Genomic DNA, 16,888 nt, shown 5'->3' with positions numbered 1-16,888 from the left:
CTTTCCACACCCGTCCCTGGGCCTGTGGTCTTCAAGTTCCTCCTCCTTCATGGCTGCATGAGATTCGGCCGCGAGCTGTGTGTACTCTACCCTCCAGTGGTTTCCAGGCTTTCCGCGGCTGTATGTGACCAGCGGCGACACCTTCGCACACATGCCTTCTTTCTCTTCCTTTTAAATTTCCGAAGTCTGCCTTTGGCCCGGAGGTGACCGGTGCCGGCAGCCATGGAACCGCTGCCAGGGCCGGGGCGCTTCTCGGGAGCAGCGGCTGGGGCTCTAGGCCTGCTGGAGAGATGTCTGCGCTGCATGCTCCTGGCGGCGGCGCACGGGCTTGAGACGGGTATCTTCTAAGCGTGCTTTTCCCCCTGTTCTCACTTCTCCACCCCAGGCTGCCTAACCGGCCGGTCATTAACACACCAATGGTGAGCACCGCGGTGTACAGCGAGGGGGCTGCCCTCCCCAGCCCCCTGGAGAGGCCCGTCCTGGTGGAGCACGTCCTGCTGGAGACCGAGGAGCGCACCAAGCCCGTCTGCGTGTTCTGGAACCACTCCATCAAGTAAGGGTGATGCCCGGGGTGAGGGGCTGTCCCCTCGCCCCTGGAGCTCTGCGCTTGTGTGGGGGATCCTTGCTGCAGTCCGCAGCACACTGTTGGCACAGTGTCTCGTGGGGCGTCCTTTTGTGGTCTGTTGCTCCCTTCCGGCCCCTCGTGGGGCATGAGGCTCACCATGGGGGTGTCCAAGTCTCCTACACATGGTTACATGTGAACACGTGCACATCTGTGTACATGCACACATGTGCAGTACGTGTACAGGTATACATGGCTAGGGAACAGACACGCATACATGGGCACACACGTGTACGGGTGTACATGGCTGGGGAACCAGACACACGCATGGGCACACACGTGTACGGGTGTACACAGCTGGGGAACAGACGCACGCATGGGCACACACGTGTACGGGTGTACACGGCTGGGAAACAGACACGCACACATGGGCACACACGTGTATGGGTGTACACGGCTGGGGAACAGACGCGCACACATGGGCACACACATGTACGGGTGTACATGGCTAGGATAACAGGCATGTACACACGTGTACGGGCACTCATAGAACCCTCGAGAAGGTCAACGCAGACATAGGGCCGGGCACTGGCGGCACTCCATGATGCAGCAGCTGACACGTGCCCATTCCCCCATCAGATGAGGCAGGGCTTGTTCAGCATGCACACGAGGTAGCACCCGGACACTCAGGCCCAGGGGCCCTTCCCCCCGCAGCAGCAAGTCCCAGATATGTGTGTGGGGTTGCTTTAACAAACAGGGGTCCATGGCCTCAGGCACCTGCCCATGAGATCAACCCAGCAGCTGCTGGGGCGGTTTTCCCCCTCTGAGGCCGTGCCCACTGCCCCTGCTTGAAACTAGGATGGAATTTTGTGCATCTGGGAGTTTCTTTCTGGGCAACACAGACGTTCCCTCACGTCGTGCTTCAAACGGATTGAGTAGGTGCCTGCCAAGTGGGGTTTCAGCTCCGCGCTGTGCTGGACGCCCAGGGGGAGCGTGTGGAAGCCCGGCTGCTGGGGCCTCACGCTGGGAAGCAGGCTTGGCTGGCCAGAGATCTTGCAGCTCCTTTATTTTCCAAATTCTAGTTAATGAGCAAGCAGCATCATGTCTGCAAGTATAATAGACACTTGGCTTACAAAAGGACCCACTGTCACCGCGAGGGAAGTGTGAAGGGCTGTTTGGCGTGCGTTAGGCACGGCTGTCTCTCATGGGCACTTGATTGGATCCCAGCAATTAGCTATTGCCTAATTATCCTCCCTGCTTCCTTGGTGCCTATCATCCCCAGATCTTAGAGCTCTTGGCAGACACGTATGAGCCTTCACATCCCATTTTACAGATGAGTAAACTAAGGATCAGAGAGAAGTTACTTGATTTTCCCAGAGTCCGGGAGGGCAGGGCTCTCTCTGAGCCCGAGACACACCCGTAAGCAGCTTGTCATTTGGGGCTTCCCATCAGTATAAACGAAGTCATAATTGGGCCCTGCTTCCAGGCATTTGCCATAAAACATGGTGCAATCTGAAGATGAAAGTGCAGAACGAACGTGAGATATTATTTCTTGAAACACCTAGACTCAAAAGACTGAAGTACAAAGCAACCACGTTAGCAACCGAGTGCTTCTGACTAAAGGGGGATGTGGTCGGCCTGAGACATCCCCGTTTAAGTTTTACTACGAGATGACGCAGAAACCATGAACTTCAGAGGGTTGCTCTAGGGCACTCCCCAGCCACGAAAAGGAAGGGAGAGTGTCCACAGGGTCCTGAGGGCTCTTGTCCTCATAGCGGGCGACAGTGGCACTGGGCTTGGGGATGGCGGCGGGGCCTCGGAGACCCCCCGGTGGAAGGGGTCCTCTCACGCCTGTCTTTTCCCTGCAGCATCGGGGGAACGGGAGGCTGGTCGGCCAAGGGCTGCGAGCTGCTGTCCCGGAACCGGACCCACGTCGCCTGCCAGTGCAGCCACACGACCAGCTTTGCCGTGCTCATGGACGTCTCTAGACGCGAGGTGGGCGCGGACCCCGCGGGCAGTCCTGCCCTCCCAGCAAGTGTGTCCAGGGATGAGTCCCTTTGGGAAGTTAGCCTGGCTCAAACCTGCCCCGTCCCACAAACCGAATCCACGATTAAAACCTGTGTTCAGGAGGGTTGGCCAGAATCCGCCAGGATTTCCAGAACAAAACTCCCTGGAAACAGCGTTCAAAGAGGCTGGGTTGTAAATTAAAAACCCTGGTGGCAGACCCCAAGCCTCAGCCCGAAAAGAAAGCCCTGGAGAAGCCTCACTTCAAAGCAGCATTCTCAGTGTTGTTAGATGGTGCTGTGTCTACCCCACTTTAAATTTTAAGGGAGAACAGAGCCGGCTGGCCGGGACAAAGGGAGTGTCTCCTATTAGCACCACACACGCTGGCCCAGAGACACAAAAGAGGGGGGCTCGGTCGGGAGCCACCGAGGCCGGCTAATGTTTAACCTCTGGCATTTTCCCGGGCCTGGGAATGCAAGCCAGCCTCTGTGAGCCTGCGGGTGAATAGGGCAAACAGGGCAGTGGGCCCCCAGCGGGCGGGCAGTGAAGCCAGCCTGGGCTTGGACGTGTGCGGATGTTGGTGTTTGGGAGCCAGAAACGAGGCCTGGCGGGGGGGCCTCACCTCGCACATTTTTTTCAGGCCTGGGATGTGTCCCAGGAGGCCAGGCCATGGTCCCTCCCAAAAGCTCTCTGGTGTGCAGGTTTCTGTCACATTGTTGAGAGGGTGATAGCCCCAAGTTGCTGCTCATGGCGGCCAGGGTGACAAGAGGAAAGGGTGTGCCCTCGGGCCTTCCCCTGACCGCAAAGCTTCCGTGGGCAGGGGGCACTTTTTGAGCCGGTTGCCCCAGGTCCTGACCTACAGGGATTAGTTATTAGTGGGGCGGGATTGGGGTTTCTTCCCCTAGCCAGGGAGCTGGGCGGTGCCGGGAGCCTGCCGGGAGCCCCTCCGACTCACAGGTGGAGGGAGCTGAAGTTCGGGGAGAAGTCAAACTAGAAGAGGGCTCACTGCTCCCTGCCCCAGGGCCTCGTCCACCAGCAGGAGGCAGCCTCTGGGCCACCGGAGTGCAGTGGGAGGGAGCCCTGAGCCCTCAGCCTCCCCTCCTGGCTCCCAGACTTTCCCCAGTAGCCCCCTCACAATCCCATGCAAGTCGCTGAATTCCAAACGGTGCTTTCTGGGGCTTCCCGGAGAGCTGGAGCTTAGGTCGCTTCCTAAGTGGCAAGGCTCCGCGGGGTCCTGGACAGCTGTCCTGTTTTGCAAAAGCACAGGGGACGGCAGCAGCCCCGTGCGGCTGTGGCCCATCTGCCTTCTGTATGCTGAAAGTCTGTGTGCAAGTCCCTCCCGGCTCCGAAGTTGGGGCACGCAGGCTCAGCATCTCCTGGATGGTAGCCTTTATGTGTGAGGTTTTTTTACATTTTTTTTTTTATTGGGACAAAATATACAGAACACAGATTCACCACCCCAGCCGCGTGTCAGTGGACAGGCCATTCAGTGTGGTGCAGCCACACCACCACCATCCCTCTCCAGAACTTTTCTTTTTAACCCCGCAATAATTCATTTGGAGTTTCGTTTTGGTTTTTGGCAGCCTGAGAACCGTGGCACCGTCGTGTCGGCTCTGCCCATAGTAAGCTCGACCTTAACGTGCTTTCATTGTGCAAGAGCCCCATCAGAGCAAGTCCTCACATCCTCCTGCCTTACCCGCCCCCCTGCCCGCAGCACGGAGAGGTCCTGCCCCTGAAGATTGTCACCTACGCCGCCGTGTCCTTGTCGCTGGCCGCCCTGCTGGTGGCCTTCATCCTCCTCGCGCTGGCGCGGACGCTGCGCTCCAACCTGCACGGCATCCACAGGAACCTCATCGGGGCGCTCTTCTTCTCCCAGCTGGTGTTCGTGATCGGGATCACGCAGACGGGAAACCCGGTGAGGTCCCTCTGCCGCCGCCTCGGGGGTGCGCGCGCAGACCGTCAGACCCCTCTCCGAGGCGGAGGCAGTGCGTCGTATTTAAAGTGTAACTTACAAAGGAGCGAGGGGAAGTGACCGCGGTGGAGACGTGAAGTGGGTTGGGCTTGAGGGAGGCGAGGACGAGAGAGGTGAGCTGCTGCTGGTGGAGCTTCTGTAGGAGGCCAGAGATCTGAGCCCCTGCCGCATCTAGGGAAGGAAGGAGGGCGGGAGGGGCGGCTGATGGCCGGGGAAGGGTCCCTGGGGCGTGGGGTAGGGAGCAGCCTTGGAGGGGAGGTGGTGGCACAGCCGAGGGGACGGGCACAGGAGAAGTGCACCGGGAGGCTGGGAGGTTTGTGGCTTTGGTGGTGCCTGACTGGTGGCAAAGTGATTTAACATGTTTACAGTGGGGATTTGCAAAACACAAGGGTCCCCAGCTGGCTGACCCCGGTGGGGAGGGGGGCAAGGTTGGAGGTGCAGGCTGTGTCCCCGAGGCTTGGGCTCACTGAATCCCTCCCCGGTGAGGCGCCCAGGACGGGTGAGAATGAGGGACCGCCCGAGGCACACAGTTCCTTCCGCGTGGGTTCCCTTATGCGTCCATCGCAAAATGGGGACCCTGTAGCCCTAGGGGGCCTCGAGGCCAGCTGACCAGCACATGTGTGTGTGTCGGGACTCCGCGAAGTCCGGAGGTTACTCTCACGTCATCCCGATCTCTCCGAAGGTGAACAGGGGACTCTTGGTGGGCCATTCCAGTATGGCCACCAAGTGCTGTTGACAGAGCTGTCGTTCCCTTCCATGCTCGTGCAGCGAGGACCTGCTGATTGTCACTATGTTCCATCTACCCAAGACCCAGATCCAGGAGGCCCTCCCATCTCCACCCATGGAGCCCCTGTTCCTGACACGGACACACGTGGCAGTTCTTGAGTGTCACGTGCCAAAATGGTGCCGTGGTGGCAGGTGGGGGAGCTTGCCTGGTTAGGGAAGGACCGACCATCCAGTGGGAGGGCTCCCCGATAAGTCGGGACAGGTTGGGGAATCTGGTCCCCCAGAGCCCAAGGGGCCACACCAGGCAGCGCCGCGTTCCTTCTGCAGGCAGCGCTGCACCACGGAGAGCCATGGCCGGTCTGCGTGTTAGGAAGATGCCCAGAGGGCGGAACTGCTCTTCTTAGGCAGGGTGCTATCTTCATAGGTCCCCTGGATGGAGGCGAGGCCTAGGACCGAAGTCAGGGCGGCGGGCATGAGGAGAAGGGCAGGGGTCAGGGCTAAGTGGGCATGGAGGGAGGAGGAGGGGTGCCTTAGGTCTCCAGTAGGGGGATGAGTAGGTGGGAACGCCGCAAAGTGAGATGAAAACTGAGACAGGGTGGCTGGTCTGGGTGTGGCTGGCCAGGCCGTGGGAGGCCGAGGGCAGACGTGGAGATGTGCAGGGGGAGGCATCTCCCCCTCGTGAGGAGGAAAGGTGTCTGTGGGAATGGGTCAGCCCTAGGAGAGGAAGTGGCATAAAAGGAAATAGAATGTTCTGGCAAGCTAGCCGCTCAGGGCCACTGGCATACTTGAGCTCTTCCTCCTCATTTGTTGCAAGCAGCGGGAACCCCTTGAGAGCCTCTGGGGCGGCCAAACCTCCTCCGGAGGAAGAGGGTAGGTAGAGGCAGGGTGTCACAGGCAGACGGCCCTGATGGCCTCAGGGGCTTCTCAGCCATGACTTGGGGAGCACCAGGCCTGGCAGAGGACACGCACAAGGGCAAACCTCCTTGCTGCCCTCCGGGTGCTCCCCGCGGCGCTGGGCCGGCGGGGGACGGGAGAGGGGCCGTCCCCATGTGGGGCCCTGCAGGGGTTTCTGTGCATCCAGCCAGGCAGGTGCACCTCTCCCTGCGTGTCCTTATCCGCGTATCAGACAGGTGAGGCTCTCTGTGGGAAGCCACATGACTCATTTCAAAAAGCCTCCCAGTGGGCCCTTGAGTGGTCTCAGCAGAGGCAAGCCGCTCCTTGCAGCTACATACCGACTGTGCAATGCAGAGAGGCTGTCCGCTTCTTCCAGGCACTGACTCATCTGCAGCTTTCCAGCCTGCTGCGCACCAGTGAGCACCAAGAGAAGGAATGCCGGCCGCACGTAATTCTAGGGACTTGGCACCTCGCCTGCATTTTATGGGTTTTCTGTAAACTTACAATCCCATCTCTGGGCGAGGTTTTTCATCTCCCAGATTACTGGCAGGTTGAAATGATTTATTATGCGTTAGCATTTTGTCTTTGTTCTGTTTCTGGAAAAGGTAGTACGTTTAGTGCAAAAGTCTGTGCACGTACAGCCCCATTAAATTTTAAAGTGTATCTCTAACACTTTTTTTTCAAAAGGTGGTTTTTTGGGTTTACTTTTCACATGATTGAAGGCAGCAAGCCAGCCAGCCTCCTCACTGTTCTCCCTTGTCTAAGCCCACCGTGCTTTGCATGCAGGGGACCCTGGGGGCATGGGGGCGAACGGTGTGGGGCTCCCCCAGCCCCAGGCTCGCCCTTGGCACCCAGGCTGACGGCTCTGCTCATCGCTAAGGGCAGACCTCCCGTCTCCCGACTGTGGAGTCAGAAGCAGAGGACAGGTTGTCCAGTCATATGTAAGATGCTGTCTTGTCTTCTGCTTGAGTGACTGTTTTGTCCTGTATTTGACAAATGTCAGTGCGAGAGTTTCCGCCCACGTCTCTGGGGGTTTGTTTCTGGGGAGAACCTGGCCTGTGCAGGCTGACCTGGCAGCAGGTGTCCCTTACGTTCCCAGCCAGCCCGCGCTCTGGTCAGCTCCCCGCCAGGTACAATGGCCTGGCACTGAGCAGAACAGCCTCCAGTGTGGGTCAGGGTGGTGGCCCTGTGTCTTCTACTCCTGTGTCTGTTGCGTGGGGTGGGGGTGCTCCTGGGTAGGGACACTGAGACCCTGGGAGGTTGTGCTGATGGGACGGCAGCCAGGACTGGACAGAATGTCTCGAGCCTGTGGGGTGTGGCCTGGTGGAGGGGTAGCTGTGGGGTGTGGCCTGGTGGAGGGGTAGCTGTGGGGTCGGGGCCTAGGTCTGGGGTGTGACTGGGAGGGGCAGGGCCTAAGAGTGGGGTGGGGCCAGGAGGGCTGGGGCCTGGATGTGGCTGGATATGGGTGTGGCCAGGAGTGGGGCTGTGGTCTGGAGGGGGCCTGGATGTGGGTGTGGCCAGGAGTGGGATGTGACCCCCCCCCCGGAGGGGAGGGGCCTGGGTGTGTATGGTGGGTGGTCAGGAATAGGGGATGGGGCCGGGGGCGGGGGCTGGATATGGGTGGGGCTAGGAGGGGCGGGGCCTGGGTGGGGTGTGGCCAGGAGGGCTGGGGCCTGGATGTGGGTGTGGCCAGGAGTGGGGTGAGACCAGGAGGGGTGGGGCCTGGCTGTGGGGGTGGGGCCAGGAGGGGCAGGGGCTGGATGTGAGTGTGGCCAGGAGTGGGGGTGTGGTCTGGCAGGGGTGCGGGGGTGGGGGGCTGGATGTGGGGGTGGTCAGGCGTGGGGTGGGGCCAGGAGGGGCAGGGCCTGAGGCCTCTCTCCCTTCCCTGCTCCTCAGAGCTTGCCCCGCCTTTTAGGACCTTGCAGGGGCGCCCGCTCACATCTCCCAGCTGGGCAGCCTGGGGAGCCCTGGCCAGAGCAGCCCCTGCCAGTAGGCCCCCTGTGAGGCTGCTCTGGGCCAAGGCACCGCGCTCCTCCAGGTCTGGCCCGGAGCACCTCACACTGGATTTGCACTCATGGCCGCAGAGGCTGGACTCCTTGTGACCCCACCATGTCCCCAGCCCCTCCCTGACACTGCCTTCTTCCTGTTCTCAGGGACACAGGGCTGGCTCACCAAGGCCTGGAGAGGGTGGGATGCTGGCCCTGTGCTGCCCTGTGGAAGTTGGTTTTCTCTTCCAGCCACTTGGCCACATGGTGCAGCCCCGCCCTGCTGAGGACAGGAACAGAGCAAATACTCTCTTCCCTGTTCTGTTTTTGGCGGGAAGTAGGAGGCTCTGTTAACTTGGTGCAGGCAGAAGGAACTTACTCGATGGCAAAGTCACGAAGCGTGAGGCCTCCCCCTCCCTCTGGCCACACCTGCTGGACCCTGCAGACACCCACACGGGTCCTGCGTCGCTGGTGGAGGCCAGCACCACAGCCTGGGGCCCGCAGCCTGAGCAGGCCGCCTTCAGACTATTTCTTTCAACTTTAAATGCCTGTAGGTAGGAATTTGGAGCCATGACATGAAAATACAAGTTTCCAGCTCCTAATGAAAACATTAGAGGCTCTGCCTACCCTTGCCCTGTGTCTGCATTCACTCCAGGCGCTGATCTGGGGTTGGGGAGGGGTCCCCGAGGCCCCCAGCCGCCTCACTCGCCATCCTCTCTCCTCCTTTGGGAGCCTGAGACACTGTGGCTCAGTGCCCAGCTAGCTATTCCTGGGTGAATCACATAGAACGAACCAGCTAACTCGATTTCCTTTCCCAGACCTGCATACCCTCAGGTTTGCAAAGTGGTCTGATTGGTCCCTTCCCTCCCCACCCTGCGCCCATCTGCCCTCGGCCTCCGGGGCAGCGGGGGTGGGTTCCCGCGGGGCGGGCGCTGAGCCGAGCTCCCTGCCCTCACAGTTCCTGTGCACGGTGATCGCCATCCTGCTGCACTACGTCTACATGAGTACCTTTGCGTGGACCTTTGTGGAGAGCCTGCACGTCTACCGCATGCTGACCGAGGTGCGCAACATCGACACCGGGCCCATGAGGTTCTACTACGTCGTGGGCTGGGGCATCCCGGCCATCATCACAGGTGAGGACTCGAGGAGCAGCCCTGGGGGGTGGCCTGGGCCGGGAGCCGACCACCGCTTGGGGAATCCACGTGACACTGCCCACACAGCAGCCCACGTCAGCTTAGCCCACGGCCCTGGGCCCAGGCGGATGAGCTCTCTGGCCTCCTCTGTCTTTGGTACCCAGCGTGACCGGCCCCCAGCAGAGGAGGCCCTGCCCTGCACTTGCGTCTGCGCACATGAGCCTGATCGTTCAGTGCCCGCTGGGGGATGCGTCTCCTGTGAGGTGTGGTGTGGACTCCTTGAGAGCTGGGTGCGGGTCTGCTCAGGGTTCTGTCTCTGGCACCTAACAGACAAAAACTCCGCGTCTGCCCGGCGTGTGGGTGGATGGGTATGCGTGCACGTTCATGTGTGTGCATGTGTGTTCTGTCTGTGGTGTGTGTGGTCTGTACGTGGCATGCGTGGTCTGTACACAGTGTGTGTGGGACGTGCGGTCTGTATGTGAGGTGTGGGGTGTGTGCGCGTGGTACGTGAGGTCCATATGTGGAGTGTGTGTGCGCGCAGGGCTGGGAATGTCACTGTGGCCATGTACCGCCCAGGCTGGCCCTCAGGAGGGGCCTCTCCTGGGGTGTGGCCCTCACTTCCCTCCCTGTCGTCCAGGACTCGCGGTGGGCCTGGACCCCCAGGGCTATGGAAACCCTGACTTCTGCTGGCTGTCCCTTCGAGACACCCTGATCTGGAGCTTCACCGGGCCCATTGGAACGGTTATCATTGTGAGTCCAGGAGTTTTGCAGAGCCCACGATTCTCGGGGATGTGCGAAGCTGGGTGCGTGGGCTGGGAGGGGTTTTGGGGGCCGGCGGGGTCCTTGGCTCCTCAGAGCGGCCTGTTGGGCAGGAAGGGCTGATCTACTGGGGCCTCGCCCTTGGACCTGCGGATTCGTTCCACGTCTGCATCCTTGTCCACCGTGAGGCAGCTCAGCGTCCAGCCGCCCGGAGGGTCCCTGCGGGCAGGCGGGCTGTGTGAGGCCTTCTCGTTCCAGCCACACCTCGAGACGCAGGCACAGACCCTCAGAAGCGTTTGGTCTTCAGATCTGTTGTGATACTGAGAGCCGGCTCCCTGACTTTGGTTTTTTAAAAATGTTTTTTCAGGTCAACACAGTCATTTTTGTCCTGTCTGCAAAGGTCTCCTGCCAAAGAAAGCACCATTATTATGAAAGGAAAGGAGTCGTGTAAGTTGGTGCCAACGCTGATGGGCGGGTGGGACCCCCCCCGTGTGGGCTTGCACGCCCGGCAGAGACACCTGAAAGCGCCTGTCACCCCGTGGCCAGGCCCTTGGCCACCCCCCAGCTCGGCCACTGGGGAGGTGACAGACGCACCGGCAGGCCACAGTGCGGAGAGGCCAGAGCACCGGGGCACGTGGGGGGGGGGGTGCTGGGCACAGGGAGGCCTGGGGCAGGGAGAGGGACGTTGGGACCCCCAGAGATGGTAGGGTGTAGGCTCTGCAGCATCCGGTGGTAGAGTTGCTGAAGGGAGCAGGCTTGGGCTCTGTCCTCCTCGCCAAGTCCTCTTAACAGATGGGTATAGAGGAGGAGGGGCGATGACAGCCGGGGGTAGGGACGTGCTGAGGTGCCTGGATGCAGCAGAGTGGAGTCAGGCAGGGTGTTGGGGCGCAGGGGGCTGGAACTTTCTGGGTTGGTGGTGACGGTGATGTTGTGGCCGGAGGAGTGGAGAGTTTTCTAGGCGCTTTAAAAAAGCGTTGGGAAGGAAGGGAGGAGGGGTAGATAAATGGCTGGATGGCGGGGGCGGGTGCAGGGGAGGGAGGGGGCCCAGAGTCACTCCCGCCCCTGCGCCCCTCCGCCAGCTCCCTGCTCCGAACCGCCTTCCTCCTGCTGGGGCTCGTCAGCGCCACCTGGCTGCTGGGGCTGCTGGCTGTGAACAGCGACACGCTGGCCTTGCACTACCTCTTCGGGGTCTTCAGCGGCTTGCAGGTGGGCAGCTGTCCCGGCGACCCGGTGGGCCTCCGCTGGGGCCAGCCTTGGTGAGGTCCTGGCCACTTGTGCTACCTCCTGTCTGGAAGGCCCGGGGGAGATCCTGGACCCAGGGTCCAAGGACAGACGGGGGCCTGGGCGTGGCTGTCACAGTGTGGCCGCAGCGTGCTGGGGGTTCCGGTGACGCCTCTCCGCACGTGGTCCTGCCCCCGACAAGGAACCTGTGGTCCCAAGCACAGCTCTGTCCAGGGCCTTCCCGGGGCCCCCCGGGACACTGTCCTTTGCTCAGCTGGTGCCGGGGCTCGTCCTCCCTCCGCGGGGCAGAGTGCATCCCACTCGCGTCCGCAGGGACGGTGTTGGCCATTTACAGTTCACCCCGAGGGTCTTCCCAGCAAGTGATGTCATGTTGGGGACGCAGATGGCCCGAGAGCCCTCCTGGCCTCTGGCGTGCTGGCTGCCCTGCCCCTGCTCCCCTGGGCAAGCAGAGGCCCCAGGGAGGGGGTACCCAGGGCGGGCCCCCGCGGCCAGACTGGCCCTGGGCACTCAGCGGCACATGGCGGTGGCACCGCTCTGTGCTTTCTCGGGCAGGCGGGCGTGCCGTCCGGCGGCCACAGGACCCTGGCTGCTTTCCTGACCACCGGGCCCTGCCCTGACCAGCCGCCCTTCCCTCCAGGGTCTGTTCGTCCTCCTATTCCACTGCGTGCTCAACAGGGAGGTCCGGAAGCACCTGAAGGGGGCGCTCTCCGGGAAGAAGCTGCACCCGGATGACTCGGCCACCACGAGGGCCACCCTGCTGACGGTAGGCGGTGCCGGGGGACCCGCATGGCTGGGGGGGGGCGTGTGGGTTTCTAGACCAAGCATTCGACGCAGCTGCCCAGTCTCTGGGACCCAGGCATCAGAGACCCTCCTTGGAGAGTGGCATTGAGCCTGATATCATTGCTGATATCTTGGGAAGAGAGCAGCATTCACCAGGTGGGGTCTGTCCTTGTCACAGCCCCATTGTTCAGGGTCGCAGAGGACAGGGCAGCGGCAGGCTAGAACCCCTGACCAGAAGCCATGGCTGTGGGCAGGAAGCTGTCCTCGGACCACCGTGAGGGCTGGGGCTGCTCTCCTCTAGGCCGCCACGAGGCCCCTGGGCTCTGCCGGGCAGGGGCTCAGTCAGGGTGCTGGCACCGGGGCTTGCTGTGGGGACAGAGCCGTCCTCTGCACCCCAGGGGCCTCTGCTCCGGCGGTAACCACTCCCCTCCCACAGCGCTCCCTCAACTGCAACCACACGTACAGCGAGGAGCCCAACATGTTCCGCACGGCCCTGGGCGAGTCCACTGCCTCGCTGGACAGCACCATCAGGTCAGGCTGGAGCCGGGCGCCCTCGCTCGTCCCCAGGGAAGGGGGGAGGCCCAGCTCTCAGGGCGGATGCGGGCTGCCAAACCAGCTGGGGAGGCGCGAGCGGTGTGCCCTGCTGTTCTAGCTGATGTGTGGTTCCCCATGTGCTCTGGGAGTCTTTCGTGGCAGTGAACCTTCCAGAGCTCCATGAGGCCATCTTGGCACATGCCAGTGGTGCCCGGTGATGTTGGGTGGTCATGTCATGCAAACCCCTAAGTGACGGTGCTGAGCCCCCCCCTCCTACCCTCTCTAGGGACGAAGGGGGCCAGAAACTCAGCGTGTCCTCTGGGCCAGCACGGGGTGGCCATGGGGAGCCAGATTCATCCTTTGTCCCCAGGAACACCAAGAAGCACCACGGTATGTGTCCCCTGGAAGGTGATCCCCCATCCACCTGGGCATCTCCCTCCTGGGGGGCCATGGTGGGGAGCTTCTTGTAGGCTCTTGTCTGGCCCGTGGGCCTCTCGGTCACTGGACGTACCGCCTCAGAGAGGAGTCTGCGGCTGCATCCCATTCAGAAGGTCAAAAGGGAAACGATTGCTCCCCAGTGCCTGGGGCCCCGCTGGCCCCCTCCGCCCTTGGCCTGAGCCTCCGTCCCTCCTGCCCACCCTGTAGGCCGCGATTCAGACTCCGATAGCGAGCTGTCCCTGGATGAGCAGAGCAGCTCCTATGCCTCCTCCCACTCGTCAGACAGCGAGGATGATGGGGTGGAAGCTGAGGACAAATGGGACTCAGCTCGGGGCCCCGTCCACAGCACCCCCAAAGGTGAGCCAGTGTTGGGCTGTGGAGTGTCTGAGGGCCTGCCTCCCTCCCAGGATGGAGAGCAGTGGCAGCATAGAGGGACAGCGGGTGGGAGGGACAAGTGGGAGGTGCTGGCTGGGGGAGGGACAGCGGGTGGGAGGGACAGCGGGTGGGAGGTGCTGGCTGGGGGAGGGACAGCAGGTGGGAGGGACAGCGGGTGGGAGGGACAGCGGGTGGGATGGACAGAGGGTGGGAGGTGCTGGCTGGGGGAGGGACAGCGGGTGGGAGGTGCTGGCTGGGGGGAGGGACAGCGGGTGGGAGGTGCTGGCTGGGGGAGGGACAGCGGGTGGGAGGTGCTGGCTGGGGGGAGGGACAGCGGGTGGGAGGGACAGCAGGTGGGAGGTGCTGGCTGGGGGGAGGGACAGCAGGTGGGAGGTGCTGGCTGGGGGAGGGACAGCAGGTGGGAGGGACAGCAGGTGGGAGGTGCTGGCTGGGGGGAGGGACAGCGGGTGGGAGGTGCTGGCTGGGGGGAGGGACAGCGGGGGGGAGGGACAGCAGGTGGGAGGTGCTGGCTGGGGGGAGGGACAGCAGGTGGGAGGTGCTGGCTGGGGGAGGGACAGCAGGTGGGAGGGACAGCAGGTGGGAGGTGCTGGCTGGGGGGAGGGACAGCGGGTGGGAGGTGCTGGCTGGGGGGAGGGACAGCGGGTGGGAGGGACAGCAGGTGGGAGGTGCTGGCTGGGGGGAGGGACAGCAGGTGGGAGGTGCTGGCTGGGGGGAGGGACAGCAGGTGGGAGGTGCTGGCTGGGGGGAGGGACAGCGGGTGGGAGGGACAGCAGGTGGGAGGTGCTGGCTGGGGGGAGGGACAGCAGGTGGGAGGTGCTGGCTGGGGGGAGGGACAGCAGGTGGGAGGTGCTGGCTGGGGGGAGGGACAGCAGGTGGGAGGTGCTGGCTGGGGGAGGGACAGCAGGTGGGAGGTGCTGGCTGGGGGAGGGACAGCGGGTGGGAGGTGCTGGCTGGGGGGAGGGACAGCGGGTGGGAGGTGCTGGCTGGGGGAGGGACAGCAGGTGGGAGGGACAGCAGGTGGGAGGTGCTGGCTGGGGGGAGGCCCCGGCCGGAGCATCTGCAGAGCAGAAGCAGGGAGGTCTTGGAGGGTCTCTCTGGGGACCCTCACTTGAAGGACCCCACAAAGCTGGCCCCGATTGCTGCTGGGGGAGCCAGTGTTGAGGCTCGAGGGCGTTGAGGTAGAGTGGGGGGATTGTAGCCTGGGCCCCCACTGTCAGGAGCCTGGAGGGTGGCACCCTGTCAGGCCTGCAGCTCTGGGAGTGATGAGTCAGGGCCACTAGGAGGCAGCCTCCCCACGGCGGGACACTAGGGAACCTTTTAGGGGGTGTAGCTCCAAAAGTGGGGAGTCTCCCTGCTGTTGACGGTCTTGTGCCTCAGTGGATGCTGCTGCCAACCACATCCCTGCTGGCTGGCCCAACGAGAGCCTGGCTGGCAGCGACAGTGAGGAGCCTGGCGACAAGCCGCGCCTGAAGGTGGAGACCAAGGTCAGTGTGGAGCTGCACCTGGATGAGCAGGGCAATCACTGCAGCGAGCGCTCCCCGGACCAGGAGAGCGGCGGCCCGTTGAGGCCTGCGGACGTGCTCCCCAACCAGCCCCCGGAGCAGAGAAAAGGTGCTTTGGGAGTGGCGAGGGCCGCGTTGTTCCCGGGAAGCTGGGGACCAGAAAACCTCTCAGCGAGGAAGGGGGACAGAGGCGGGGCCGTTTTGGGAGGGGGCGGGACCCGGGTGGGCAGCGTGCGGAGGAGGTGGGGGCGGGGTCCAGGAGGGGTGGGGTGGTGGGGTGGGGTGGGGTGCAGGTGGGGGCAGGACGGGGTGCAGGCGTGGAGGGGGCGGGGCGGAGTGCGGGGCTGGGGGCGGGGCGGGACGGGGTGCAGGTGGGGGCAGGACGGGGTGCAGGCGTGGAGGAGGCGGGGCAGAGTGCGGGGCTGGGGGCGGGGCGGGGCGGGACGGGGTGCAGGTGGGGGCAGGACGGGGTGCAGGCGTGGAGGGGGCGGGGCGGAGTGCGGGGCTGGGGGCGGGGCGGGACGGGGTGCAGGTGGGGGCAGGACGGGGTGCAGGCGTGGAGGAGGCGGGGCGGAGTGCGGGGCTGGGGGCGGGGCGGGACGGGGTGCAGGTGGGGGCGAAGGGCGGCTGGGGTGCAGGCGGGGCGGGGGCAGGACGGGGTGCAGGCGAGGCCGGTACAGGTGGGTCAGGGTCTCTTGATGGGGAGGGGGCCCCCCCTGCACAGAGGCGACCATTTGGCCCTGCCGCGTGACGCTGAGACCCAAGGAGGGAAGAACAGGGGCTGAGGGGTGCTCCGGTGGGTCCACAGGGACTGTTTCTCGAGTCCCTGCAGCCGGCAGCGTCAGCCTGACCGTGACTTTATTCATCTCCCCACCTCCAGGCATCTTGAAAAACAAAGTGACCTACCCGCCACCGCTGACGGAGAAGACTCTGAAGTCCCGGCTCCGGGAGAAGCTGGCCGAGTGCGAGCAGAGCCCCGCGTCGTCACGCTCGTCCTCCCTGGGCTCGAGCGACGGGGCCCGCGCCCCCGACGGCACCATCACCATCAAGAGCCCACGCCGGGAGCCGGGGCCCGAGCACCTCAACGGGGTGGCCATGAACGTGCGGGCCGGGAGCGCCCAGGCGGCCGGCTCTGACTCCGAGTGAGTAGCCTCGGCCTCGGCTGCAGGGCAGCGGGAGCGGCCCCAGCCAGCTCCCCCTCCGCCTCCTGCCCAGGGGACAGGTGTCCAGTCCAGAGAGGGCCGGTGGTCAGGGGCCTGAGCACAGAGGGGCCCAGGGGCTGTGCTGGGGTACTGTGGAGGGGAGGGGCTTCAGCAGGGTCAGGAGGAGCCCGCCAAAGATGAAGTGGGCTTCTGACCGGGTGGGGGAGGGCTGCCAACATTCACGCTCTTGGGGGGGCTACCCTGGCCAAAGCCCTAAAGTCCTGCCCAGTCCTGAAATTCTAGGACTTAAGACCATGCAGGACTAAGCACTTTGTAAGGCTCTTGGTCCAGATCATTACCACCGCGTGTTGTGGTTGAGGAAATCGATGCTCTGGGGCACCCCCTGCAGATGAACAGAGCCGGGGGGCTGTGGGCCCGTTGGCCTCTCCCGGGGGCTCCTCCCTGCTACAGACTACTAGGGAGGAGCAAAGAATGGGCGCCAGGTCTTCTAGAATGGCTCTCTTAAACCTGAGTGAATTCGGTTGCTCCGAGGCAGGGCTGGCTGTGTGGACGCTCAGATGGGCGTGGCCCTCCAGGGGGCCCTGGGTGTCAGGGTGCAGACTCGACCTTCCCCCCTCTCCTGCCTAGTGTAGCTCTGTCCACATGTGAGCTTGTCCTCCTCCGAGCCCCCTGACTGGGGGATTCTGCCCCCCACCTCCCGTCCCCTGAGTTGGGGGGGGTGTCTGCTCCTGCGTGACCTCCAACCCGGCCCAGCTGCTGGCTTCACGCATAGCAGGGGCCGTTCTTGCTGACCTCCGC

The 16,888-nt window shown here is 63.3% G+C and overlaps 1 protein-coding gene across 1 annotated transcript in view; it reads left to right on the top strand.

Annotated features, from left to right (window-relative positions):
• The window catches only part of CELSR1 (cadherin EGF LAG seven-pass G-type receptor 1), a 139,117-nt gene that overhangs the window by 120,070 nt on the left and 2,159 nt on the right, over positions 1 to 16,888 (top strand). Inside the window, exons 22-34 of the mRNA XM_088025411.1 lie at positions 386 to 553; positions 2,431 to 2,557; positions 4,281 to 4,481; positions 9,102 to 9,276; positions 9,914 to 10,026; positions 10,403 to 10,482; positions 11,115 to 11,241; positions 11,915 to 12,040; positions 12,494 to 12,588; positions 12,878 to 12,981; positions 13,237 to 13,386; positions 14,803 to 15,036; positions 15,808 to 16,069. Coding sequence (XP_087881537.1) covers positions 386 to 553; positions 2,431 to 2,557; positions 4,281 to 4,481; positions 9,102 to 9,276; positions 9,914 to 10,026; positions 10,403 to 10,482; positions 11,115 to 11,241; positions 11,915 to 12,040; positions 12,494 to 12,588; positions 12,878 to 12,981; positions 13,237 to 13,386; positions 14,803 to 15,036; positions 15,808 to 16,069 — 1,962 coding nt within the window. The remainder of the gene's footprint in view (positions 1 to 385; positions 554 to 2,430; positions 2,558 to 4,280; positions 4,482 to 9,101; positions 9,277 to 9,913; positions 10,027 to 10,402; positions 10,483 to 11,114; positions 11,242 to 11,914; positions 12,041 to 12,493; positions 12,589 to 12,877; positions 12,982 to 13,236; positions 13,387 to 14,802; positions 15,037 to 15,807; positions 16,070 to 16,888) is intronic.

The sequence above is a fragment of the Eumetopias jubatus genome, unplaced genomic scaffold (genome assembly GCF_037043125.1).
Source record: "Eumetopias jubatus isolate StellerSeaLion01/CBP00866 unplaced genomic scaffold, mEumJub1_p1.0 scaffold_8, whole genome shotgun sequence".
In the NCBI taxonomy this organism is placed as follows: domain Eukaryota; kingdom Metazoa; phylum Chordata; class Mammalia; order Carnivora; family Otariidae; genus Eumetopias; species Eumetopias jubatus.
This window is presented reverse-complemented; position numbering and strand designations above follow the sequence as displayed.